The sequence below is a fragment of the Notolabrus celidotus genome, chromosome 11 (genome assembly GCF_009762535.1).
Source record: "Notolabrus celidotus isolate fNotCel1 chromosome 11, fNotCel1.pri, whole genome shotgun sequence".
Taxonomy (NCBI): Eukaryota; Metazoa; Chordata; class Actinopteri; order Labriformes; family Labridae; genus Notolabrus; species Notolabrus celidotus.
This window is the reverse complement of record NC_048282.1, coordinates 29,182,476-29,209,504: the sequence shown is the minus strand read 5'-3', so window position 1 is coordinate 29,209,504 and position 27,029 is coordinate 29,182,476. Positions and strand designations below refer to the sequence as shown.

General features: G+C 41.9%; 1 protein-coding gene across 2 annotated transcripts; it reads left to right on the top strand.

The window, feature by feature from the left end:
* Window positions 1–167: 167 nt before the first annotated feature.
* On the top strand, window positions 168–26,184 carry zgc:162200 (uncharacterized protein LOC558638 homolog). Of its 2 annotated transcripts, XM_034695961.1 has the most exons (10): window positions 168–620; window positions 4,122–4,454; window positions 7,583–7,795; window positions 8,445–8,597; window positions 9,901–10,410; window positions 12,740–13,615; window positions 14,339–14,518; window positions 17,484–17,635; window positions 20,449–20,809; window positions 23,592–26,184. In XM_034695961.1, exons 2-10 carry the CDS (start codon window positions 4,203–4,205, stop codon window positions 23,595–23,597), a joined length of 2,703 nt encoding a protein of 900 aa, XP_034551852.1. In that variant the 5' UTR covers window positions 168–620; window positions 4,122–4,202; the 3' UTR covers window positions 23,598–26,184. The 2 variants fall into 2 exon arrangements, with proteins under 2 accessions (XP_034551852.1, XP_034551851.1); XM_034695960.1 differs by having other exon boundaries at window positions 218–620; window positions 20,449–26,184.
* Window positions 26,185–27,029: the final 845 nt, after the last annotated feature.

Here is a 27,029-nt window from a genome sequence, read left to right as displayed (position 1 = left end):
GTTTAAAACATGAAAATATGTTTGAAATACTGGACCTGTATTGTAAAGCTTGCGTTTTGCCCCTATGGTTTTGCCAATAAAAAACAAATCTTGAAAAAAAAAAAAAGTGGTTCGCGTCGCTTTGTATCTCAGTATATCATGAGCGGCGAAACAGCCGCGCGTCATGCACAATGAATGGGAGCGAATTCACGTCAGTTCGCTTCCAGTACCATTACCTCATCTTTCCTTCTCTATAGTGCGTTTGTTATTAAAATGAAAGGCTTGAGATAATTACAGCATTGTTCAAATTTCGTGTTTATGTTGACAATAAATGCCACTTTCCTAAAATAGAGAACAGACACACACATATTATTCTCGGCGTAGTTGCATTGCCGCGTTGACTAGCCAGAGGGGGTAGTTGTGCTTTCACGTTTTCGGCGCGCTTTTGACGCTGACTGTCTGACCTCACTGTGAAACAGGAGAACCGGGTGGGTGGAAGGGAAGCAGCTGCTGCTCAGTAACCTGGGCTGGTACCCCCGGCTACCGTCGTGTTTAGCTGCCGTTGCTGCTGACAGTTACACCGGGGAGGGAGCTCACAGGGAAGGCGGCGGCGGGCTCCATCTTTGAAACACAACCAACGGGTGAGTAGCAAGGAAGCTAAAGGCTTGTGCTAGCTAATTAGCCTGTCTTATTTAAAGGAGAACAACCCTGTGTCGGGCTGTCTCTGTCTCCCATCCACTAAGCCGCTAGGGGGGAAGCTAATTACAAAGCTATGAATCAAAGGTTATCCATCGTTTGTTTAACTCAAGTCGACGTCTGTTGTAGCTTGTGGTTTAAACTGCTGCTTACATCAGGCTACTCTTGCTAGCTGTCCGGCCATGTCCTGTTAACAGACCGGTGACGGTTTAATAGAACATATTCACCTGCTCGAATATCAACCTAACGTCACATTACAAACACAGTAAACATATTTTAATGCTGCCAAGTTAACTTCATAACTTCACACCCTCTAATTGAATGGTATTTGATGCTTTATTAACTAGTTAGTAGCAGATGCTGAACGCTACATCACTTGATACCGGATGACCGGTGCATGGTGCATGGTGGATGGTGTTTCCATCTTCGGTCAAAGAATGGGACATGATGATGATGGTGGGGGAAGCCTGCCCCACCCAGTCCACACTGGGTGGTCGTAGTGAAGTTAATCCATGTTATCACAAGGGTCACTTTCAGAGGACAATTGTGCATGCGACACTTCCACCTTGTGTGGTTAGTAGTAGCTGTAGCAGGAACAGGGATGCTGGATAGCAGGAAGGTTGATGTGTGGTGTGTTGGGCCAGCCTTGCAGCCTGGTTGTAGTGTTAGTTTGTAATTGTGTTGAGTCGAGGAATCAAGAGTAATGAAGCTTAAATATAATTAGCTAACAAGGACACGAATATATATTGTCCTTACTGTCTTGTTGTGCCCTTACTGACTTGGTAAAAGTACTTCTATACCTTTCTTTGTACAGATTTTATATTGTTTTAATTTTTGACTCTGATTTTGTTTCCTTTAATGTAAATTCGTGTATGTATATATTTATATCTGTGCGGTGTCCTTGAGTGCCGAGAAAGGCGCCTTTAAATAAAATGTATTATTATTATTATTAGATTGTATTTTTATTGAATTGAATTCTTGGATTTGTGTTTAGGTTTATATATTCATTGTCCTTACTGTCTTGTTGTTAAGTACCAGTGTTCCATTCACCACATCAAATTCCTTGTGTGTGCGAGCTCATTTGGCAATACTGATTTCTTGATTCCTGAATAGTATCCTTATGCTTGTTGTGGATCCAGCTTTTTTTATTGCAGCTGATAGTATTTAGTAATCAGTGGTGGACAGTAACAGAGTCAGTTTACTAAAGTACATTTTTTGAGTATCTGTACATTACTTGAGTATTATTTTTTATGGGGGAACTTATTACTTTGACTCCACGACATTCAAAAGACAATTATTGTACTTTTGACTCCACTACATTTCTATCAATGCTCTAGTTACTCACTACTTTTGCTTTGAAGTCAACTCGTGAATTTCCTTCTCTTTTCTGAAATCTGATCCCTAAGACAGTAAAATGTGTTTGTGTCTCCACGGCTGAATGTGGAGCAAACGCAGAGCAGATTTCACTCACATCAGGCAGTTCATTAAGAGGTGGTAATGATGGCTATAATTCTCCACCTGAGCACCCATGGCCATATCTTCAGCCCGTGTTAGAGGTTTTTGAAATGAAGAATGATACGTATCGTTTGAAATGTTCTTCCTGTTTCCCACTCTGCCCAAACATACAAACATTCACAGTCCAACCTGAGAAAGCGTGTTGAGATATAGAACATTTCAAACTAAGTTGACTGTGCTTGGAGTAACTTAGTTTCTGTTTTTAGTCCATGGTATAGTTTAAGAGATTTCAAGTAATGGTTGTTACAACATATAATACAACATTTTGAGATTGCATAAGAAGTACTTTGAATCCTTAAGTATTTTTAAAAGCAAGTACTCCAGTACTTTAACTCAAGTAATAATCTGACAGAGCAACTTTCACTTGTATTGGAGTAATATTTGACATGGAGTATCTACACTTTGACTTAAGTAATGAAGCTGTGTACTTTGTCCACCACTGGTATAATGATGTTTAAATACAATTAGCTAATAAAGAACCGAATAGTTTCATCATGTTGGTTGTGGATCCACCTTTTTCATTACAGCTGATAGTATTCACAATATTTCCATGACCTGGCTAAGAGGTGTTCATGGGTTATAAAGTGTGCAAACTGCAGCATCGGATACATGGCTAGGGCATGGATTTATCAGATTAGTTTACTCTACGGTTGCTGTGGGAAAATTTGAATCAGGCATTAGTGCAAAAGAAATACACATTGGTGCAACACTAAGATCAGCAACCTTCATCACAAACAGGTAAATGGACTTATACTTATATAGCGCTTTTCTAGTCTGTCTGGCAGCTCAAAGCGCTTTTACACATTACTTGTCGCATTCACCTATTCACTCACTGATGGTAGAGGAGGCTGCTAATTAGCTGATCTCATTCGCATACATTCACACAGCGGGAGCAATTCGGGGTTCAGTGTCTTGCTCAAGGACACTTCGGCATCTGACTGCCGGAGCTGGGATCGAACCACCAACAGTTTGAGAGATGCCCAACTCTTCCCACTGAGCCACACACAGCCGCCCCTATAAACACTAGATTAAAATATTCATGTGTTCACAAAAATATAAAACATAATGACCCATGGGTATGAAAGACTGAAAGGGAAGAAAAGGAGGACACAGGAGTGGGCTAGTTCATCAGGGTCAGGTTAAGCTGGTTGTTTGTTTAACAGTCTGACTAGGGTTGGAAGAAGAAGCTTTAAAACAGGCTGTGTATGTTTGCCTTACAGTGACACTTGGTCACTTATGATGTTATGTACTCGTCTGTCAGCTGACCCTGTTCCTTTCTCCCACACACTTCCATGTCGCTGTTCTTACCCCATTGTTGATTCAACTTTAAAATAACACAAAGGGCGACAATCCAAGCTGCTATTTCATATTCCATGATCCTTTCCAGAGCTGCATAATGGAATGTAAAAATGAGAAGTGTGTGCACTAACCAAACAATCTCAGTCTTCAAAGAGCCAGGTTGGAAAATTACACTTATTTTAATGTCAGGAAGAAACACAGATCTTTACTCAAAGCTAAAAAACAAACATTCAAGTTCAGATTCTTTTCTGAATCAAAGTAAGATCATTCTGTTACATCTGGTCTGAATGGCATTGTTCAACCCAGAAAGAAAACAAGCCTGTTATAGGGACAGTGTTGCTCTGTGATGCAAAAATAAAAGCATTGATTAGTCCACTTGAGTTCATCAAAGTCTGTTTTAGAAATGTGGGAGGAGTAAGGCGAAAAGTAGTTGTTGAAAAAATAATTCACATTGAGTACTTTGTCACCAACAACCTTTGCCATTCGAACTTTTGAGTTGAAATGTTTTCTTACTAAGCCAAGCCCAAAGTCTCTTTTGTTCTCAATATGAGTTACACAAACCTCTTTCCCTCTCTTGCCATGCTTTCTAAGCACTTTACATAACCTCCGTCTCTGTGCTTTTTCTTTTGTAGTCTGGAGTAATGAGACGGGGGGAGTGAAGGAGGCAGGTGTCCCAGTAGAGCATTGGCAGACAAGTGGGAGGCCAAGCAAGGATGCTGGAGGCAGATGCAGCAGACCCAGCGGGATCAGCAGCAGCAGAAGGAGAAGCGGTGATGGGGAGTGGAGACATGAGGGCAGAGGTGGCGAGGCTGACCCTGGAGCTCCAGGAGGCCACGGATGAGAAGCTGCAGGCGGCTCGCTATGGCCTGGTGGTGCTGGAGGAGAGTTCGGCTCTCAAGATGAAACACAGGCAGCTGGAAGAGGAGCACGAAGCCCTGAAAGCGGAGCTACAGCAGCTCAGAGAGGTAAGAGCACCTGAGGCCTTCGGGTCAGATTTGGCCAACATTAGACTTTTGAAGTTCTAATCCCCACAGACACATACAGAGTGGGATCCACACAGCATCTTTTAAAAGAAATACCTTTTTTTATACCCTTATTTATATAAACATCAGACTGAATTTGCTGTCATGTTGGATTATTAGAATTAAGACGATCTTTTCAGGAAGTATTATGATTATTTTTGTCAGTTTTTACAGACTATTTCCTTGGTATAACTTTGTTTCCCCTTACTGTGGTGAAAAAACAATGATAGCTGTCATTGTTTTGTATGTTGGGAACACAAGCCTGTTTGTTTTACTGTAGCAGTATTTCATGAAGAAGACACAATGGAACTGTACAATCACGCCATTGTGTTTAAAGGGTTTTATCTGCTTGTATACTCAAAAAGTGTCAGTTTTCTCATGTTGTTTCTCCCACCTTGGTAAAAAGTAAATTCAGTCAAAATTAAGGGTATAAATTAAAATCTGTAATCTGCTTCAGTTCAGTGAACAGCTTTGGAGCTTACGTGTATTGTACGTGGGATTCATATAAAGATACCATTGTTGTCTCTTGATACCACTGACATATGACATGAGTTTGATTGCTCATCCCTTCAGTATTTTCTGAGCATGAACATTTCTCGCAGCCACATCAACACCTCTGCCCTCATGTTATTTTCTCAATGAAGAGGCTTGTGGTGTTACGCTGAGTCAGCTTGGCTCATCTGATGCTGATGCTGATGCTGATGGCATCAGAAGGAGAAGGAGTCGACTGTTTTTGTGATGAAGACAACCTCCACAGCCGATTAGTCAGCGTATCACATTATCTCTGTGAACACATTTTTTTTTTTGATACTTATATTTTATTGTTTTTCATTTAAATCACATTACAAAAATACAAATTAAAAGTAAATAACCTTGCGCATACTCCAACCTTTACATAAACAAACCATGGCAGTGGGATACATGGTTTATAAGGGGCTCATTGGCGGTCCATTTCTTCCACTTCATATTATATCCTCAAAACATGTGTGAGTCTCTCCACGTCATGTATATCCTCAACAATGTCCAACCAGTATCTTAGGGTGGGAGGAACCCCCTTTTGCAGTACTTCCTGGTGCTGCAAACAATATTTTAACCAAGTGTCTGTCCTCAAACTGAACAACCTTCCCAGTCAGGTTACCAAGATACAATACTGAAAGAGTCTTTGGTATTTCATACCCCAAAATCCTTTTCAACTCCATCCACACTTCTTCCCAGCATTCCCTTCACAGTCTCCAGCATGTGTTGAAAATTGACTTTTATTCTTTGGTGTATTAAAAATAATCTAACAATGTTTTTTAAGGGTGTAACGATTCATCTACTACATCGATGTATCGATTTAGATTCCTATGATCCAACTATATCAATCTGTGCTCGGCAAGTTGGCCTTCCAGACGACATATATAGATCTTAAATCGTTTTAAAAGGTAATGAATCGATTGTATCAATACTAGGAAATAACGCATTGGATTTAAGCACGACAGACTTTATATGGATGTGTTTTTTTTGCACTTTTAATGATAAAGACGTTAAACGTTACTCAATTCAGGCTGCCTGTCTGCGATGTCATCTCCACGCGCCAGCAGACAACAAAACATAGCATAGCGGACGGCAAAGGAGAAGCTGGCGAGCAAGAAATTATCAAGCTACCATTGCAGTCCAGCGATGGACACACTTTGGCTTTTGTAAAGACGGAGACGTTCTAAATAAGTCGCTTGCTGTTTGTAGGATGTGTAAAGGTCAAGTAAAGTACCACGGCAACTTTATTTGCATTATTTTGTGAAAGACTAAGTCCTTGAGTTTTAGAACATGAGAGTTAATAAACAGTGGGTCAGTGTGGGAATAATAATCAGCCTTCTTCTGTTCTTATATGCTTTCCACAGAGTCACAGTTACTTCATTTAGTCCCTTTGGGAAATCCCTGTGAACTAATTTTGATTTATAATTTCAAAGCATCATGGATTGAATTAGGTTACACCGGATAATCAGAATAAAAAGATTATAACAATATGTGAAAGATCAGATTATCATATAATCTGTGCCTTCACAGATGTATTAAAACAGTGACAGATGCTCTTTGTGTTTATGTTTCAAACAGTCATTTTTAAATTAATAATAATAATAATAATAATTCATAGAATTCTCTGTCCTGTTTGAAATAATCACTCATGACTGACATGTAATGGGTTAATATTGTTTCTTTGACAGAAAGCTCCAGATGGGTTTCGAATGTATTTAGTATTGCTGAAACAGGATTGTACAACTGATTTATGTAAGAAGAAAATCCCACAATATCCAATCCTATCAAGTGGACAGATTTTTGGTTTGCAATTATTCCACCCACCTGTCCAAACTGAGAAAAAGAAATCCTGCTTACAAGAAGTTTGGTGTACCGCCAGGACTACGTGCCAGAGTTGCACTAATGTCTGTGCATGCTGATGTTTTATAACTGCATGTCCAGCAAAGCTCTTTATGTCTGAAGGGACATAGTGGTACAGAATGTCAGCTATTTTTCATAATCTGCACAAACCGCATTTCTCGGATGTGTACCTACACAGGCTTTGGAAGGGTTTGAATCATGCAGGGTAGACTCATGTGTGGCGAATTAGCATCATTATATAAGCACATCGGGATGTTTAGTAGAGCATGTTTAGTAGTATGTTCATTTCACACAGCATCTGATAGGTCTTTCATCAGCACTCACTAACCCATACAGTGATGTGTGGAGATTACAAGCTCTGTCCAGCTGTTAAGAAACGCCTGGTAATGCAGAAGTGTCAAAACTAATGTAGTACAGATCATTTTCTGACACTGAGGGAAACAGAGCGGAAGCTGCTTTTCATGTTTGTGGTGTCTCATTACCAAATCATTGATTTGCTTCTCAAAGATGATAATTTCAGTCTTGTTTCCCTTTCTTAGTTTCAGATTTCTACAATTGTTGCCTCTGTGTGAGTGCAGCAGGATGAATGTTTGTCTTTAAGCACTGCCAGGGTTTTGTCCCGTGTTTACTATCCTGCTTGTTGTGATATAATTCAACTGGAACCCTTTTCTAAACCTGTTTTTGTTTTTGTAAAGGCATTCGCAGACTCTGTGAGCAGCCAAAAGCGTGCAGCTGCAGATGGAGAGTGCCGGGAGGAGAGCCTGCTGCAGGAGACTGCCACGAAGGAGGCTGCCATGGCAACACGCATTGAAGAAGTCCAGGCCGAGCTCAAGCAATCACGCCTTGCTCTCGGCAATGCTCACGCGGAGATCGAGAGACTGGGGGTGTTCTCCACCCAGTTAAAAAAGGTTAGGGCGAGTCCCTCAGTGCACCGTCTCTCATTCTTGTGTTCTCCTCTACACTATCTGTCTTCCTTTGTTTGTTTTTTTTAATTCTTTATATTTGTTATTGGACAGCAGTTTGTTATACAGAGCATTGACATATAAAAGAGAGAATCATTTTAATGTCCTATGCAGCCCTCCATTTTTAAAGATTATTAGAACTAAATACCTGGGGAAGACGATATGTAAACACTAGAGTGAGCCAGAAACATTTCAGGGAGAGATAAGTGACAGAAAATCACACACAAAAAAATAAATAAACATGTAATTAGGGTCCTTGAATGTTATCATCCACAACATCTGTCTGAAGAGGTTTTACATACTAAGTCCACTTGGTCCAGAGTTTAATAAATACGTCCTTCTGAAGTTGTAAACAGAAAGTAATCCTTTCCATAACATAAATATCATTTACTATATCAATCCACTCCTGTATTGTGGGAGGGCCAGGAAGCAACCAGCGCCTCGTAATTGGCTTCCTTTGTTTGTACATATAAATGATCTGCAGAGGGTACGGTTTATCTTTCAGTAAAATAAAGTGTACACAACACAAATAAGCAAATGTGCTGTTTCAAATGTTTTCCTTTGCACTGATTTGACCCTGAGTTTTGTTCCACAGGAGTGCGAGTGTCTGGATGCAGAAAAGGGCCACATGAGGGATGAGATAAAGGAATATAAAGTACGTGAGCTGCGCCAGTTGCAGGACAGCAGCGAGCTGGAAGAAGAAAACATATCTCTACAAAAACAGGTGTCAGTGCTGAAGGAAAACCAGGTCAGTTCACACTTCAGCAACAATTAAATCAAAAACAAGGAAGCTGACCTTCTTGCTGTTCTTACTAACAACATGGATTGATAAACGCATGGAGAATGACAGAATCTATGATATTGGAGTTTCTGCAGAAATAACCCAAAATTAATTTCTATCATAATTATCCCATTCTACTGTTTACATGTTTGTTAACAAACAACAGGTAAGTGGTTTCAAACACATGCTCATTTGGTCATTCTTGTTCCTCCACCACCACCAGTTTGCTTTGCACTTTTCCTGCATGAGAACAAAACTGCTTGGCATGCGACAACTAATCTCCCTCACATGTCTGTTGACATAACTTCACCACAGCGATACAAATAGGACAAGGCTAAAGAGACTGGACGGGCTAGTTTCTGGATGATTCACGGTGATGTCTCCAGATAAACATGTTCCTGCCTCATCCGAGGACATTTCCTGCACTCAACGACTTGTTGTTGTTTGTCAGTGAATTCCCAGTTATGGCTGCTTCCCCTGAGAGCAGAGTATGATGTTCAATAAAGCATTTCTCTCGCCTTATGCTGCAGGAAATGAAGAAATAACTTGAGCATAAATATTTCAGTGATTACAGGACAAATTCTTGTTACATTTTTTTTTTTTTTAGTTATATTTTTAGGCCTTTTGCCTTTATTCGATAGGACAGCAGATGAGAGACAGGAAACGAGGGGAATAGAGAGCAAGGGAGGACATGCAGGAAATAGTTGCTGCTGGGAATCGAACCGGTGAGCCCCTGGACGAGGACTGTAGCCTCCTTATGTGTGATGCCAAGACCACCAGCGCCCCCTTTTTTTTGTTGCAATTTTTAACATTTGAATCTTTCTTTGTGTGCCGGCATTCTCTGTGAAAGGATGCACACTGTTCTTGTGGGTCTCTCTATTATGCTGTGAAGTGGAATTTTCATTTTGTGGATTCCTGAGGGTGTGAGACAAGTGGTTATTTGTATTCATCACATTTTGGTTTTTTTTGCTAAAAGCTAGTTCAACCACATTTAAGTGAAATGAGTCGACTGAATGGCACCATAAAATTTAAGATGCATCAAAATTAAACGTGACCGTAGTCTGATCATATGTTCATTTCCATCTGTAAGAGTCACTGCTGCTTGTGGAGAGTCCTTTTGTCCAGCCATCTGGGTGTGTGACTGTAACACTGTAGTGGTGAATGCACTGATAGGTACATTTGCATGCTAGAATGTTCACCCCTATGTGTGGCGTACAGAATCATAACTCCTTCTGACAGATGTCTGCTTGTGCTCTTTATCACATCCCAGGTTGAATTTGAATCGATAAAACTTGAGCTGACCCAGAAGAATGAGGAGCAGGACGAGCTGCGGGGTCAGATGGAGGAGGCGGCGAGGCTGAGGGAGATAGCAGAGAGGCAGCTGGATGAGGCCCTGGAAGCCCTGAAGGAGGAGAGGGAGCAGAAGAACAGTCTGCGGCGGGAACTCTCTGCCCTGACCCTGAACCCCTTTGATTCTGTGGGGAACCTCGAGCTCCACCTGGAGCAGCTGGATGACAGCCAGGAGGAGGGCCAGGGGGGAGAGGGAGACGGCGAGGGAGAGGACCAGGACAGTGGCATTAATAACGGTCCTGGTTCTGCTCCCGGTTCTGCTCACCCTCCTCACTTGGGTGGTTCAAAAAGTAACGGCCTCATCCATCGCTACTCCACTCCACGCAACAGCGACGTGTTTCTGCGTGCTCCGGCCTCTGGACTGGTGTCGGATTTACTGAGTGAGCTGCACTTCTCAGACAGCCAGAAACTAAAGCAGCAACTCCTACAGGTGAGCCACAACAGAACGACATGAGCCAACTGCTTCAATGTAATAGTGAAAAATGTGCACCACAAATGTTTTTGCTCCACTAATGGGTAAAAAAAAATGGCCCTCAGCTCATTTAAGTCTGTTCTGTTATTGGAAGTCTTGTGCGTGGCTTGAGCTGATTGAATTGCTGGAAAAATATAATTCCATGCATTAGAAGCCAAACCTCAGTGTAGATCAATACTCTAAGTCAGGGGTTCCCAAACTTTTAACCCCACGACCCCCAAAATATAGGTGCCAAGACTCACAAACCCCACTGTCCCTTTAAAGTGATTTATTGTGGCTTCATTTAGCTGGTCTGCAGAAAATGACCCTACCTATATGAACATGTGTCTGTGTTTCCTGTGCTGTTATGAATTAACCTACTGCTACTGATGCTTTTGATGATTAACTGTTCACTAATCCTAAACTTAGAGGCCATGTGGCAACAGAGAAAGGCAGAAAACTCATTACATTTTCTATTTTCAAGGTTTTATTTCAAGGTTAGCTACTATTTCTGTCTATATTTTTTTACTATAATGGGTTAATATACTATTTTTAGATAACTTAAAAAAAAAAAAGACATTCTGGAAGACATCTCACGACCCCCCCATTGGTATTTTGTGACCCCCCGGGGGGTCCCGACCATAGACTGTATAAATAATGGACGTAGTCTCCGTGATGTCACCCATCTGTTTCTGAGCACTGCTTTGAAGCCAGTCGTCGGCGGCAGCCATATTGGAAATGCTGAAATCAACCAGTCAGTGTGATGTAAAGACGCAGTGTTTGAGCTTCCTAGCCAACAGCTATGTGTTCCCACCTGTCAGTCATGTCCTTATTTGGGCAAAAACTTGTAATCTTAATATCTTCTGAACCGTTGCGTTAGAAGATAGAGGAATTAGCTACGTTGAGCCAAGACACCTTTTTGAATTGGTGTGTATGTGGTTTCCAGTGTTTCTGCAGCCAGCCTCAAGCGGATGCTCGATGAATTGCAGTTTCTAACACTTCTGCATGGGCTTCATATTTTGAAACCAGAGGTTGCCGCTTGGTCCTGACCCACACTTTGTGAACCCCTGCTCTTAGCCCGACATATTGTACACATAAGAACACCACTCAAGAATGATAAAAATCAATATAATCAAAAATATGATTCACTTTTTATTATTCCAAAATTGTACGCCCAAAACATCATTATTCTTCTTTTTAATTATTTTTTATCTTTATATGTTTTGCGCATTTTCACCTTTATTGATAGGACAGCTGAAGAGAGACAGGAAATGTGGGGAGTGGAGAGAGGAGGAAGACATGCAGCAAACAGTCAAGGCTGGGAGTCAAACTAGCGACAAGGACTGTATATGGGACCTCTACCCACCAGTGCCCCAAAACCTCCTTATTCTTATTTGTATTCATAAAGTGAAAGGTTTCCGTCATTGCTGGATGTCTCTTTACATCATAATGTAACTCAACAGTAGACAAGCTGTGCTGTTAGTAAATGTGTTCCCTATGTTCTAGCCGTGTAGTTTAGCAGTGGCCATCTTTCTTATGGCAGGTGTTTGACTTTAAGACTATTATTTCCAATTCCTCAAGAAAGTGGGCTGAACTTCCCTTCATCATATGTCCCAGATGCTGACATTAGTAACAGCATTGTTTGAGAACTTAATGATAACCTGTGCCTTACTGCCAACACCATGCACTCATTAACAGGGCACACAGTGTATATTTAAAGTCCTCTGTGTTTCAGTGAACTGCATTTATATTTAAACAGCTCTTTAAACAGTCCACCCTTTTATCAAACGGAGTCGTGAGGTTGTCAGTCAGGTTGGTTTGTGTGTCGGAGCCGTCGTGTGTCACAGCTGCAACTACTGCTTCCTGCTTTAGACCACATCCGCTGCATGTCGGTAAAGGCGTGAGTCGCTCCACACTATTAAAAGCCACCTGGGGACACATTGTGCCGTCTCCCTTGCTGCCAAATTTTGTCGCCTCCCACCTGATACACTCTTAGCATAAAACACACAGGCAACTCAAGATGATTAGGAATGTCTTGAGCTGCCATCTCTCTTTGTCTCACGAAAATACATAATTGATGATGCTTTCAAATCGGGGGTTGGGTTAGGAAGCTCTCCCACACCAGATGTTAGGAGTGTGGAGCTGAAGGGGGTCATCCGCATGAAAAATTCATTAAGTAGAAGTGGCTGGGGGAGAAATGTTTGTCACAAAAACACTGTCCTTTTGTTTGAAATGATCAATACTCTGTGTGCCTGTTGGCTGGGCCTAGAACTGACATGGATTTTGTATGTTTTTTATGTGTGCCCAGGCGGAACGAGAGAAGTCTGGTCTGGCAAGTAAGGTGGAGGAACTACAGATGCAGCTTGTTATGTCCAAACAGGCGCTAAGCCAGCAGGAGGACAAGGTTGGATCTCTGACCCAGCAGCTTGATGCTGTGCAGAGCAGCCATCAGCACAACCAGGACACAGACGACAGGGGAGACGAGGACACGGAGAATGGAGACGATGCGGTCTTTGACTACGAGGTAGACACCAAGAGTAAGGAGGTGCTGGAGGCCCGCATGCGAGGAGCCAGCGAGGAGCTCCTGAAGCTGAGAGATGAACTGTCTCAAGCAGGGACTCGGTACAACACCCTGGAACAGCGGTACAAGCAGGAGAAGGATCGCTGGAGGGCAGAGGCCCAGGAGCTGGCTGACAAGATCCGACAATGCATCAAGTCCAGCAAGCAGGACCAGGAGCGCATCGGTGAGCTGGAGAAGGAGATCGGAGCCACGCGGAAAGTAGCAATTGACTCAGAAGGCCACTTGAGCGTCGCCCAAGAGGAGCTGCTAGCCTTCTCCGAGGAGCTGTCCAACCTGTATCACCACATCTGTGTGTGCAACAACCTGACACCCAAACGAGTCACCCTGGACTATTACCGGGATGGCGCCAGGGCATCTGGTGCGGGAAGCACTGCACGAAGATCACACTACGTTTTCCCCCAGCACAACGCTCAGAAGAAGCCAAAGGCTAACGAGATGTTCATCTCTAAAGCCGCGGCGTTGCAACTAATGGGAGAGGTGGACAGTGCGGGAACCAGCGTAGAATCTCCAAGTTGCCCCGGATCCCCCACCTTGGATTTCAGGGACCCCTCCAACGTCCGCAACTTGGTAGCTGTCATCCGCTGTCAGATCAAACACCTCCGGGTAAGGCAGCTTTTCTAATCACATGCAGCATGTCACACATTTATAGGACTCCACTACTCTACTGTAGCTTGTTGTTGGTGCACTGACAATTCAACCATTGAAATGTCTGATCGTACTGTTGTTGTCTGTTGCTCAGCGACTGATAGCCGGGCTTTTGTTGTGAGCTGCCGCCTCTCCTCCTTCACACATTTCCTGCTGAAACTAATGCTCAGCTCAGACTCTTTAATGGACTTGAATAGCTCCTGTGTCTGTTCAAAGCCAACACCTGAGTGGACCTTGCTGACACGTGTGTGTTTGTGTGTGTATCTGTGTGTGTGTGTGTGTGTGTGTGTGTGTGTGTGTGTGTGTGTGTGTGTGTGTGTGTGTGTGTGTGTGTGTGTGTGTCTGTGTGTGTGTCTGTGTGTGTGTCTGTGTGTATCTGTGTGTGTATGTATGTGTGTGAGGGTTTGAATGGATTGGATTACCAGGGGTCAGAGTTTGGGCTTTCACTACAGAGAATCCTTTCAGAAAACAGCAGTGTCTGGGACAATGTAAACTGCTGCTTTCACATAGTTTAACACCGTCTGAAACACCTTTTATTTACAGGTTTATAATCACATAAATAAATAAATAAAAAGATGGTTTGGGTTTGCCTAATGTTCGTACCTTAAATCAAAACACACTGATACTATAAAACAAACAGTTTGCTGTCCTGTTTCTAACAATTTGTCTGTGTTTCCTCAGGTGGCAGTGGACCTGTGTCGTCAGAGGGGCGCGATACCTTACTCGGGTTTGAGCAGCAGTGTGGAGGCAGAGCGTGACGCTGAAAGCCTCTTGGAAGAAGTGCTAAAACTCAAGTCTCTTCTCAGCACTAAGAGGGAGCAGATAGCCACTCTCAGGACGGTCCTCAAGGCGAACAAACAGGTATGCTGCTGGCTCTACGCCGCTGGCTAGGCTTCAATGTTTACACTGTATGAAAACAGCTCTGGTCTGGTTAGAGGTTAGTATTCCACTGCAGGATGTAGTGCCAAATCAACCAGACTATTATTGGGTGCCCTAAAAAACAATCGCCACATATGTGAGGTCTGCCTGTCATTCAAAAGATGCTTTTCTAAAATAGTCTGTTTTAACCAACTCAACTTTATTTATATAGCACCTTTCATACATATAAACATGCAGCCCAAAGTGCTTCACAGAATAACAGAGAGACAGAAAATAACAGCAATAGTAAAATTAAAAAAGGCATGATTATAAATAAAATACTTGAAATGAGGGGCACTGATGGCCTAGCGGTCTAAGCGCCCCACATACAGAGGCTACAGTCCTCGCTGCAGGGATCGCCGGTTCGATTTCCGGCCGGTCGACCATTTCCTGCATGTCTTCCCCCGCTCTCTGCTCCCCACATTTCCTGTCTCTCTTCAGCTGTTCCATCAAATAAAGGCCAAAGGGCCAAAAATATAACTTTAAAAATAAATAAAAAATAAAATAAAATCAATACAGTAAAATTAATAAAATAAGTAATAGTGGTAAGAAAAGTTAAAAATAAGGTAGCGTTAACAAGATCAGATGAATACAAGAAATAAATAGATAAATAGATAATTAAATAAGTTAAATAAATATTAAAGCAATTATTAAAATAATAATGGTTAAAATGATAATACAAATAATAAAAATAAAAATGCTGCTTTAGCTAACAGAGAGTGACCTTCATTCATTTCTGTCTCTTCTTGTTGTGTGGTACAACTAACCTGTGTGTCTCAAAATGTGTTCTTCACTCTGTTTATGCTTTACTAATTCCACCAACTGAAACCAATCATTTACATAACGTCTCTTGTTCTGCTGATGATCATCCGTGCATAATGTCAACACTAGCTGACCTACTGTACGTCATCACTGTCTTGTCTAGACAGTCCCTTGGGATCACATGCTCCTGCACCTTTAGTACAGTACCATGTTACCGTTGCACTCCTCAGAGGCTGGACTCTCCCTCCCCTCCTCTTTCCTGTGCCTTGAGCACTGCGTGACCTGCTTCTGTCATTCTCTTATCTCTCACTCTCCATTACACACACGCACACACACACACACACGCACACGCACACGCACACACACACACGCACACGCACACACATACATACATACATGAACACTTAAGGTAATCTGTTAGGCGGTGCTGTACTCACCTACAGTGTTTTCACTTCCTCAGGCTAATTTCCAGGAGTACATTTGCCCTTTCCACTTATCCAACAGATGTAATCAGAGTTTTAACATGCGGTACTATTGCAGTGATGAGTGTGTTTATGTCACGCACATGTGCAAGGTGACAGACCTTCAGCTGGAACACCCACAGTCCTGTTTTCATTCTGTGTAGGTTATCAAAGCAGGGTTTGATTTTCATTGAACTTTCTCACCCAAAAGACAAACACACCTTGTTGTAGCACATTGAATAAGTATAGTCAGGGCGTAAAATTAACTTTTTACCTCATCTGCCATTGGCTAGTGACCTCCAAAAATGTACCAAAAATATTTTATCACCGGCCAAATAAAAAAATAATGCCTTATTTGTTTTAAAATAATTACCATATGTTTTTATTATGAAAATCCAACTTAAGCATCACTTAAACAATGCAGTTATGTACAGATACAATTAGATTATTGCAATTTTATTAGGCTATACTTCATTTCAAGGTGACTGCTGCATCATCATGTATTAGAAATGTTCAAAAGTGCAACCTTTTACATTGACTGAGTGAGCCAATGGCTGTCTCACAGCATTAAGAGGAACGTTCCGTTTAACCCACAGGAAAAGGGATTTTTACTTTGGGACGTTTTCTTTGAAACGTCATATAGTGACCAAGCGGCAAACTCCGGTCTCAAACGATGAAGCCAATGCGGAAGTGTTATAAACTGCAATACATCGAAAATCCGCTTGAGGCTGGCTGCAGAAACACCGGAAACCACATAGATATGAATGGGAAAAAGACGATCTTTGCAGCATTAATAAACATGTTTACAGCCTGGTTCAAAAGACGGCTTGGCCCTACAACGCTAATCTCTCCAATGGCACACACTGTATGGGGGGTGAATTTTTTTCTAACATGACGGTTAAGAAGATATTAAGATTATGAGTTTTGCCCAAATAAGGACATGACTGACGTGACTCCCGTTCGGGAACACACAGCCATTGGCTAAGAGACTCACACTACGTCACACTCTGCCTGGTTGAGTTCTGCATTACCAATATGGCTGCTGCCGTCGATTTGCTTCAAAACAGCTCTTAGGAACAGATGGGTGACGTCACGGATACTACGTCCATATTTTTTACAGTCTATGATAGTGACATTACTCCGTTTAGCTGTCTGTTCCTCTTCTGGATCGTCTCCTGCCTCTTCGTTCAACCTTTTTGTTTGTGGTGGCTTCACGCTGGGAATGTGTCGCCACATCTTCCTCAAAACGCTCTTCCCGCCGTGCTTCTTCAAGCAAAGGGAAAGAATAGAACTCCAGTAGCTGACGTCACGCAGTTTCCAACGTACCAAATCACATGTACAGCATGCCGTGAGGGTCAAAATAGGCTGACAGTCGGCAGAAATGGGCGAAAGTATGAAAACAAAACCTCACATGCAATACAAAAATTTCCATCAGCCACTGGCGGGTGTGTTTTTGTTTTACACGCCAAACAAATTTTTTACCCGCCATTGGCGCTTGGAGGGTGTTAATTTTACGCCCTGGTTATAGTGTCTGAAGATAACTAACTGGTTGTGTAATATTTAAGTTATTTGGTGTGTATGTGATGATGTTTTCAAGTGATTGTAATATGAAAACGCACTGTACATATGTCTATCTTGCTTGGAGAGAGGGATGATGAGGCTCTTGTCTTTCTGTTCCATCTCAGACTGCAGAGTTGGCCCTGTCCAATCTGAAAACCAAGTATGAGACGGAGAAGAGCATGGTGTCTGAGACCATGATGAAACTGCGGAACGAGCTCAAAGCCTTGAAGGAGGACGCTGCCACATTTTCTTCACTGCGAGTCATGTTTGCCAGCCGGTAAGATTTTCTTTTAAGTGTGTGTATTTGATATTCCTAACGGGAAAGGAGGTCATTTATTTTTTGCCCTGTGACCAAGTTTATTTTTCGATCTCTTCCAAAATCCCTCTGAAGCCAAAAATGTTAATTACCTCTGGACTTTGCCCCCTTTTGCTAGTCTTCCCCATGCTTAGTAATGTGGCTCTTGTTGTGGCGCAGCTCTTTGCTGCCAGTCTTGTAATGAGCTTATCATGCGTATTACGCCTTTGGACAATCCATTGGTTCACGTGAAGATTATGAACCACATGCTCTGCCCTGTGCCGACAGGAGAGGAGGAGGGAAGAACAGATTTGTCTCATCAAGCCAGGTCACCTTAGGAACGGGAGAGGCCCAGACCTAATGTTGGCGGGAGTTTAGACAGGATGGGAAGGTGCTATCAAAGGTTAAACTTACACCTTAGCGCTCCAGCCACTAATCACTAACCTCTTCTTAGAATCAGTTGGCATGGATGTCTATTTGGAGGAGTGTTTTGAATCAGGTTGATGCTTACTGAAAGTCTTTTTTAGTTCCCGCTCTTATTTACACTCTTAAATATTCTAAAAGATGATGACTTGTCACAGAACTTGGAATGTATAAGCAGTCTAGTCCCTCTCCAGACAGTTATGAGCCAGTATTTAATCATCCTTAAGACGGATTGGAGAACAGACTGTGACCAAGGACCACAGTCTGTTGCAACACGCTAAAGATTAAAGCTTAAAATGATCCTGTTGAATGTAATTAAGCTGTGTGGTGCCATCATGTGGACAGCTAGAGGAACTGCATCTTTATATGATCCACATGACCTCCTCTTTCCTTTCTTTGGAAGTTAGTTTCATCATTAGTATTAGTACATAAAGTGATGAAAAGTGACTTGTTTTGGCACCAGCTTCATAAAAATGTAGCATACCCTGTGTGAAGACTAGGGTTGCAAAGGGGTGGAAATTTTCCAGTAAATTTCCAGAGAGTTTCCAGTAAAATTCCATGGGAAGTTAATCAGAATAAGAATCAGAATCAGAATCAGCTTTATTGGCCAGGTATGCTTGAACACACAAGGACATTGGTTCTGGTAAACTGTGCTCTCTGTACAAGGCATAAGAATAAGGCATACAAATAAAAATATAAATATAATAATAATAACATCAGCTATAAATACAAAAGAACAACAAATAGGCATGACTAATATGTACAGGCTAAAATAATATGATAATAGTGCAGTGGTGAGTAGTGCAGAAGTAGTTTTACATTAAAAAAGTATATGAAGATGATATTATATAATATTAAATATACCAAATTGGAAACTTTTTATGGGAATTAACTGGGAATTGAGGGTAATTTAATGGAAAGGTATCATATGTCCAAGCATAAATATTTGTTTTTTTATAAGCAGAAATCCATCCAAATTAATACAATTTAAAACAAATTTATTTGTAAGTAGAACTTTATCAAGTGTTAAATATTTTATTGAACAATCAATTCTTTCATTGAAGCACAAAAACATGAATGTTGAGATATATATTACTCAGCCCCCGACCCAACCCTTTCAAAAATAAAAAAAAATACAATCCCAACAAAGTCCCATTCAACGTGTTAAATGAAAAGAGCCACTCTCCCTCCAAAAAAAGTCCAAGTCCAAAGTCTCATTCAACATGCAAATAAAAAAGCATCTTCCCTCAAGCTTCTAAAGCCTAGCCTCTGCAGGATTCTAGAAATCATCTGTTTCATGTGATGGAGGAATGCACAGAGCATGTAGGGGTCGTGGTCTCAACAGCCCTGCAGTAAGCAGTGTGCTATGTGCATGTGATTGAGGGATAGCAGATCCTGGCCAAGATAGGCAGCAGCACAGTTACAGAGTTACAAATAGACAGTAGACATAAATACAAATAGCAGACACATACAACAACTACACAACAGGTATCTCCAGAAAAACAGCATGAGTGACATTTAGACAAAACATCTACAGACAGATGCTTCAGCCTCCAAGTCGTTTAAGGACCGCTTAAAAGCATTCAAAGATATCATGTCGGACAGTTTTAGACCCTTTTGTAAGGCATTCCAGGTCAAGGGAGCAGCAAACCTGAAGGCCTTTTTCCCAAGTTCAGTCCTGACCCTCGAAACAGATAGGAAGTCATAATCTTCGATCTCAGGATCTTTTATTACTGAGTTATTTTGTGCAATATATGCAAGGAGGTAAGAGGGAAGTAGTCCTAAGATGCATTTATAAATAAGAAGATGCCAATGTTTTTCCTGCGTGACGACAGGGAGGACCATCCTACTCTTGAGTACGGAACACAATGATGAGTCATCGTTTTAACATTTGTGATAAACCTCAAAGCTCTATGATATACAGTATTCAACTGTACTTGCATGAAATCTGGTTGTTTTAGTCAGAATTATACTAAAATATATTTTCCCCAACTATATTTAAGTTCCCTTTTAAGAGCCAACCTTCAAATTAGTAAATTCCTGGTTTATTCCCATTAATTCCTGTTAACTCCCATGGAAAGTTTCCAACTTTGAAAGTTCCTCGAATTTTGCAACCCTGTGTGAAGACACCACTGTGTCCCTTTGATTGTATTTGTGATTTGCATCTTTAGCTTTAACTTAATGACTTTATTAATGAAAATCTGCGACATTAAGCAGCAAAATGAATCTTTTGCTGCTTCGTCACAGCTTGTGTTTGAAGTTTGTGCCTGCCTCACAATAAGCTCGATTTAACATGTGTGTTGTGACTCTCTGGCTTTAACTTGTTCTTGCGTGCGTGTGCATGTTCTTTTCACTGTGTGTGCATCTCTCAGGTGTGACCAGTATGTCACCCAGCTGGATGAGATGCAGAGGCAGCTGGCAGCGGCCGAGGATGAAAAGAAGACCCTGAATTCTCTGCTGCGTATGGCCATACAGCAGAAACTGGCTCTCACGCAGCGATTGGAAGACCTGGAGGCTCCCATGTCTCCCCACAGCTTGAATAGCAGCCCTCGCCGCTCCCGGGCCAAAGAGCTGGCCGCGAAGTCAGGCCGGGCCGCACGAAGCCCCCGAAGCAGTCCTGCGCGCCCACCTCTGAGGAGCAGTCCACGAGCCAGTCCGGTACTCGGTAGCAGCGTCCCCGCCATGGCCACGCATCACCTGAGGAGTCTAACCAGAAGCCTCCACACGAGCCCTGTAAGAACCTCTCTATCTCTTTGTTCCGATGACCCCAACCAGACAAGCAGCCGCTCTAGCAGAGGCAAGGGTCTCCCACGAGATGCCACCTTCATTAGGAGTCGTAGTGTCAGTGATGTTTTTAACGCAGATTCAAGTCCTGGTTACTTCTCGACACGTAACAGCTCCACCAGCTCTGTGAACAGCGAGTTAACGGTCAAAACAGAATCGGAAGTCAGCGGCTCGAGTAAAAGTGCGTCAGGTCGGAGAGCTTCGGTCCCTGCACGTCAGGACACCTTCATTACGACTCGAGTTGTCCCTGCCTCGTCCACCAGGCTGAAGTCTTCTCTGTTCTCCTCTTCCATAGAAAGTCTAACCTCTTCTAAACCTTTGTATGTGAGACCTAACACATCAACAGCATGGGGTGAAACTAAACAAAAGCCTGATCCAAAACCTAACATGGATAGTTCAGTGAGAAGGAAGCAGTTAGGGTACAGGTCTAATTCTGTTCAGGAAGCAGCTGCAGGCCGTAACACGGTCCACTCAGATTCAGGGATTTCTCAGTTGAACGGTAAACCTGCAGCGGCTCCAGCAACCACTTCCTCCTGCGTAAGCAATCCATCTGGCAAGACCAGGATGTCTGGAATATGCAGAGAGTCCAGGCGTAGATTCGCTGCTTCTACAAGTAGAGCCAGTGAGGAGTCACAGACTAGTGTCAGTAAGAGCTCTGCTAATAAACCTCAAGGCACGCCTGCCAGGCCCCGGAGCGCTCACTCTAAATCATCTCGCAGGCGATGAGAAACATCCTCTGTGAGACAAAGTGCTCTTTATCATATAGAGCATAATAAAGATAAATAAAATATAATGACATATCAATTATTATTCTATGAGCAATGACTTCCCTAACAGTCATAGATTTGAGCCATCAGATGACGAGACCCTGAGTTGTATTTTGAATCTTTGCACTTTAATTTTCTAGATTTGTCTGCCCACATTGAGCGATGCAGGAACATTAGCATGTCAGGCAGTTACGTTTACAAAACAATCATCATCTTTTCAAAGGTGTTTACAGACAAATCATTAAAAGATGCCTTCTTTCTTGGACACAAAGAATCCAGTGATTAAAGCTATAGAATTATTATTATTATTATTATTATTACTACAGAGCAGCTTCATGTTTGTCCTCAGAATAAATGGAGGGGCTATGAGCTGAGCTGCTGCTAGCTTTTCAGTTAAAGCTAGGGTTGGTAGTCACCATAGACTGTATAAATAATGGACATAGTATCCGTGACGTCACCCATCTGTTCCTGAGAGCTTTTTTGAAGCCAATCGGCGGAGGCAGCCATATTGGAAATGCGAAGCTCAACCAGGCATAGTGTGACGTAAAGAGGCGGAGTTTGAGCCTGTGAAACAGCTATGTGTTCCCGTCCGGGAGTCAATCAGTCATGTCCTCATTTGGGCAACAACTCGTAATCTTAATATCTTCTGAACTGTCGCGTTACAAAAAAATTATCCCACCGTACAGTGTGTGCCGATAGAGAAATTAGCTACGTAGAGCCAAGCTGATTTTTGAACCAGGCTGTAAACATGTTTATTAATGCTGCAAAGATGGTCTTTTTTGAATTGGTGTCTATGTGGTTTCCGGTGTTTCTGCAGCCAGCCTCAAGGGGATTCTCAATGAATTGTTTATAACACTTCCGCATGGGCTTCATAGTTTGAGACCAGAAGTTGCCGCTTGGTAGTCACGGAAAACTAGCATGAATTTGAATGTAGCATGTCCTCAGGACTCCGTCTAACCCTCCCCACCTCTCCTCGGCGCTCCTCCAAAACGACGCCCCCCCCCCGCGCTCACATGCACGAGCGCCGCTGCTTCTCGAGCATATGATCGTGACTGATTAAAAACCGGTCCTCAGCACATGGTTTGTGTTTTGCACTACGTCAACTCATGTCTCACTCAGTGGTAAGAAAACACCAAAACATTCTCATAGTGAAAGTTAAAAACACAAACAAACATGAAATGTACGCGCAGGAGGCGGGCAGAACGGTAGGACGGGATTTGATTGGTTACATATTTTGGATCCTGATGGCAGGGATTGGTTGGTGTTTTCCCAGGTTTACTCCGCTTGTAGATAGCGGCTTTTTTTCACTCTTTTTTTAAAGAACACATTATGTATTGATTGCCATCGGGACAGAAAGATCATTTTAGCCAGTATAACAAAAAGTGTATCTAAATCTGACTACCAACCCCAGCTTTAATGCTCAGTTTGTTTTCAGGTGAGGATTCCCTCAGTGTTCATCACTACCAAGATTTTACTGGGTGAGGTGCGACCTATCCACAGAGGCCGCCACCCCATTTCAAAACAAATCCTTTCATAAAACCCAGAGTGAATTAGTCAGCCATAGAAACGGATGTCTTTCTGAGGTACTGTATTGGGAGTTGAGGGATCTGTGAGCTGAGCTGCTGCTAACTTTAAGTAGACTTTATTGGTTTGAGATGAAAGCCTCGTTTTCAGAATCAAAACCATTCCAACTGAATTAAAAATCTCAAATGTGCAATCTTTAAATTTGATACAATCATGTTTATGTACAGACCCACTTCAGATCTGATGCTTGTTTTGGTTTGTTTACTTTTATACATCTCATCTTACCCGACAGCTGTTGGGAGCGCTTTCTCTGCTGATCCATCACATGTTGTTATTGATCTGTTTGATCCTTTTATTACCCTCACCCTTTGGCCTTATTTTTTTTTAAGTTGGACTAAAAATGTTGTCTGTTCTGTCTCTGTCTCACCCTGTCTCTGTAGCGCTGAAACGCTCCTTCCATTACTCCAAACCCCCTCGTCTCCATAAGGACCTGTCTCCATGTTGACTCCCCGGCTCCCTCCTTTTCCTGACTCAAGACATCCTCTCCATCCCAGATATGATGCAACATTCCCCACTTTTACCACCAGATCCATGGATTTTTTTTAAAAGTAAAAAAAAAAAAAAAAGACAAAAAAAAAATCTCATCCCACCCTCCCTCTTGGTTTCTCTGGAGGGGGAGAAACCTGCATGCAGCCCGGAGGAGGATGAAGAGACCAATGTGCTGCTCATTGCTCTGTGAAGTCATTGACTGTGTCTTGTCCCGAGTGGATCCAACTCCCATCTGGTCTTGTTCAAAAAGCTGTGTATCGTGGTGAATCATTGACAGTATTTATTCTGTAAACTTTCATGTACAGTATTTACAGTCCTCTGACTCTGAGTCAAGCTTCTGATTTGTTTTAAGGCTGTAAGTCTTCAATCTCGCCTTCTCTCTGGCACCCTGGTCAGGCATGTCTGGCATCTACTAGTGTCAGTAAGCCCTTAGATCATCTGTTCTAGCTCTCCCGGGTAGTTCTTTTTTTATAGAACGATACAGCCTTACTAACAGTTTTGCTATCCTCCGAGTAGAGAGCTTGCTATTGTCTTGAGATTCCTCCTCTTTGCAGTCACATGCCCCCTTTTTACCCTGTAATGTCTCTGGCACTTGTCAGCCACACCCTTTAATAAAAGGTCAGTAAACATGCCGTTTAAGTAATGGCAATTAATCAGCCATAAGTTCACCACCTCAGGTCAAACACAGATTACACAGAATCAAGATTTGAGAGATCTTCCGTGTGCATTTTACTTTGTGAACTATGCAGACCGAGTTGGGACAGTGCCTGTGAACTTCCTGCTGTTCTTTAGGATTGGGACGGGTTTTGAAACTTAGCACCACTTGCAACAAACAGCGGCTTTTAGCATCTGTCACAGCAAGGAGGTTATGCAATCAGGGGTTGCTAACTGTCCTGTGTTCAAGCATCCCATTTTCTACACTAGATTTCTCTTCTCCTGCTTTTGGGCTGTAGGTTTTAACAAACACTGACTTCATGGAAGAAACTTAGTGGCTTGATTTTCCTGAAACTAATACCTACATGTGCGAACATGTCAGGCCATGCTCATTCTCTTGATATAACTTTCATCATAACACTTCTGCTTTTCCCCGAGTGAAGCAGTGATCTTCATGCTTCCTGCTTCATCACTCTGTGTCACCATGCTTCTTTTTTTTTTATTTTGCTACCAAAGTTCCAGTGTAGTAATGGACTCGTGTTACCCACAGCAAGCTAGATTTCTCCCCTTGTGGCTTCCAGTGTTTATAGTAAGGAACGCTAATAGTGTTAGCAGGCTGCTGGTTGGGCTTGCTGCTTGTAGGAACAAATGATGAAGATTAATATCGTGTCCCATTATTTTCAAAAAGCATTACAGAGTGCTTTAACTCTAGTAGCACGTTATGACTTAATACAAAAAAATACACAAAATGTAACCAAACTAAACTCCAACATGACATCGCTTAGCTAGTCAGAGCTCTTTATAAAGAGAGAGAGCCTCTATCACAAAGAAAAGAAACTGTTAATGTCCATGTATCTCTTGATACTACATGGTTTGCTTATAGAGTAGTTTGACTCCAGGGCTGTGTATTAAACACAGCAGCACGTGTTAGCATTGGAACTGTAACGACACCTCTCTCATTTAATGCTGAATTTACCAGACGAGAACAATTCTGGTCTTTAAAGACCATGTTTGAAAATGAAGAAGTAAAATGTTGATTTTTTTTTAAAGCTGAAATGTCCTGTGGTTCAACAGAAGAGGCCACATCCTGCTGATTGATTTTTTATCATTATTTTTTAGTGCCTTCGTTTTGATCTTGTTTGTTGTTTTACAACTACATCAAATTTTCTAAATAGAGGCATTCGGCACTGTAGTTGTGATGTAGTTGAAGGTTCGTTTGAGGAAACTCTTTATGCAGTGTTAGCACTGGATTAAGTGATATCTCATTTTGGTAAAACGTTTACACTTTTTAGCTAGCATGAACTAATTATTGACTAACTCATCAGATATACTGACTACCCCTGAAAACAATGGTCACTTCTGAGCTGTTACTGTGAGAAAGGTTACTGTATTAGATTATGAATGCAGGTGATTACAAACATAATGCTTCCGAAATAGTCCTTCTTGAATTTTAGTTTTAAAGTGATGCATCTGAGATTTTGTCCTGCAGGGGGGGGCGGACTGTTCATGTGTAACTGATCATGAACTCATGCTAAAAAGTGGAAATGCTTTAACACTATGCTGTATTGCTTTGAAGGATGTAAATGGATTATTAATCTATTTAATTCACTCTGTGCAGATGTGTGTGTTTAATTTAATTACCACTGTTGTATAATATTTTAACTTCTATTTATGTGGTCTGCATTCTGTGTAAATTGTTCCTGAAGAATGACATGCACACACTCCGCATAACACATTTGATGGTCCTCAACTTTTTATGTGTATGCAATTTCCTTTCATTGACCTGTGAACCACTTTTGTCATGAAGAATAAAAAACAAGCCAACACTGAGCTCTGATGGTGTTCTTTTGAGTATCAACCTTTATTTGTATAGCGCCAAATCACAACAAACGTTGTCTCAAGACGCTTTTACAAACATAGGACCACTCTATGCCAAATTATGAACAGAGACCCAACTTCAAGACAGGATAAGACTCAGTCTGACCCCACCTTAATCCATCATGAGCATTGCAAATCACAGTATTTAGCTAGTTACAGTGGTGAGTAAAAACTTCCTTTAACAGGCAGAAACCTCAGGCAGAACCAGACTCATGTTAGACAGCCATCATGCCTCGACTGAGTTGGGTCTTGAAAGAGGGATAGAGGGGAGTAAGAGAGAGAGGTGATAGTGATGAGACAAGTAGTAGAAGCTGTTGCTGCTGGAGTCCAGCACGTCTGTATCACAGGGTTCTCACGCGTCCTGGCAAAAATTGGAAAACCTGGAAAACAGTTGTCCAGTTTTCACCTGGAAAATGGGAGAAAAAGTAAAATGTCCTGGAAAATCACTGATTGCCTGGAAAATTATTCCAACATGACTATTTGCGATCTAACAAGGTTAAATAAACACATCCCCATTTAACATTTGTGGCCATTTTTGTCATTCAGATCTATTTAGGTCAATTTATGCACTGATCCTCTGATCTGATTATTATTATTATTGTTTTCAGTAAGGCAGCTTCCAGAGTCCTTTGCTGTCTCTTTTGTTTTTTACTTAGCTCATTTTATATTTTTTGAGAAAGAGAAAGCTGAGATGACAGTTGACCACCATTGTTACTTGGTTGCACTAATAAAGTGAAGTGCTCTACATCTGCGGTTGCATTATTCTATAATCAATTTGCCATCATTTTTAAGCATGT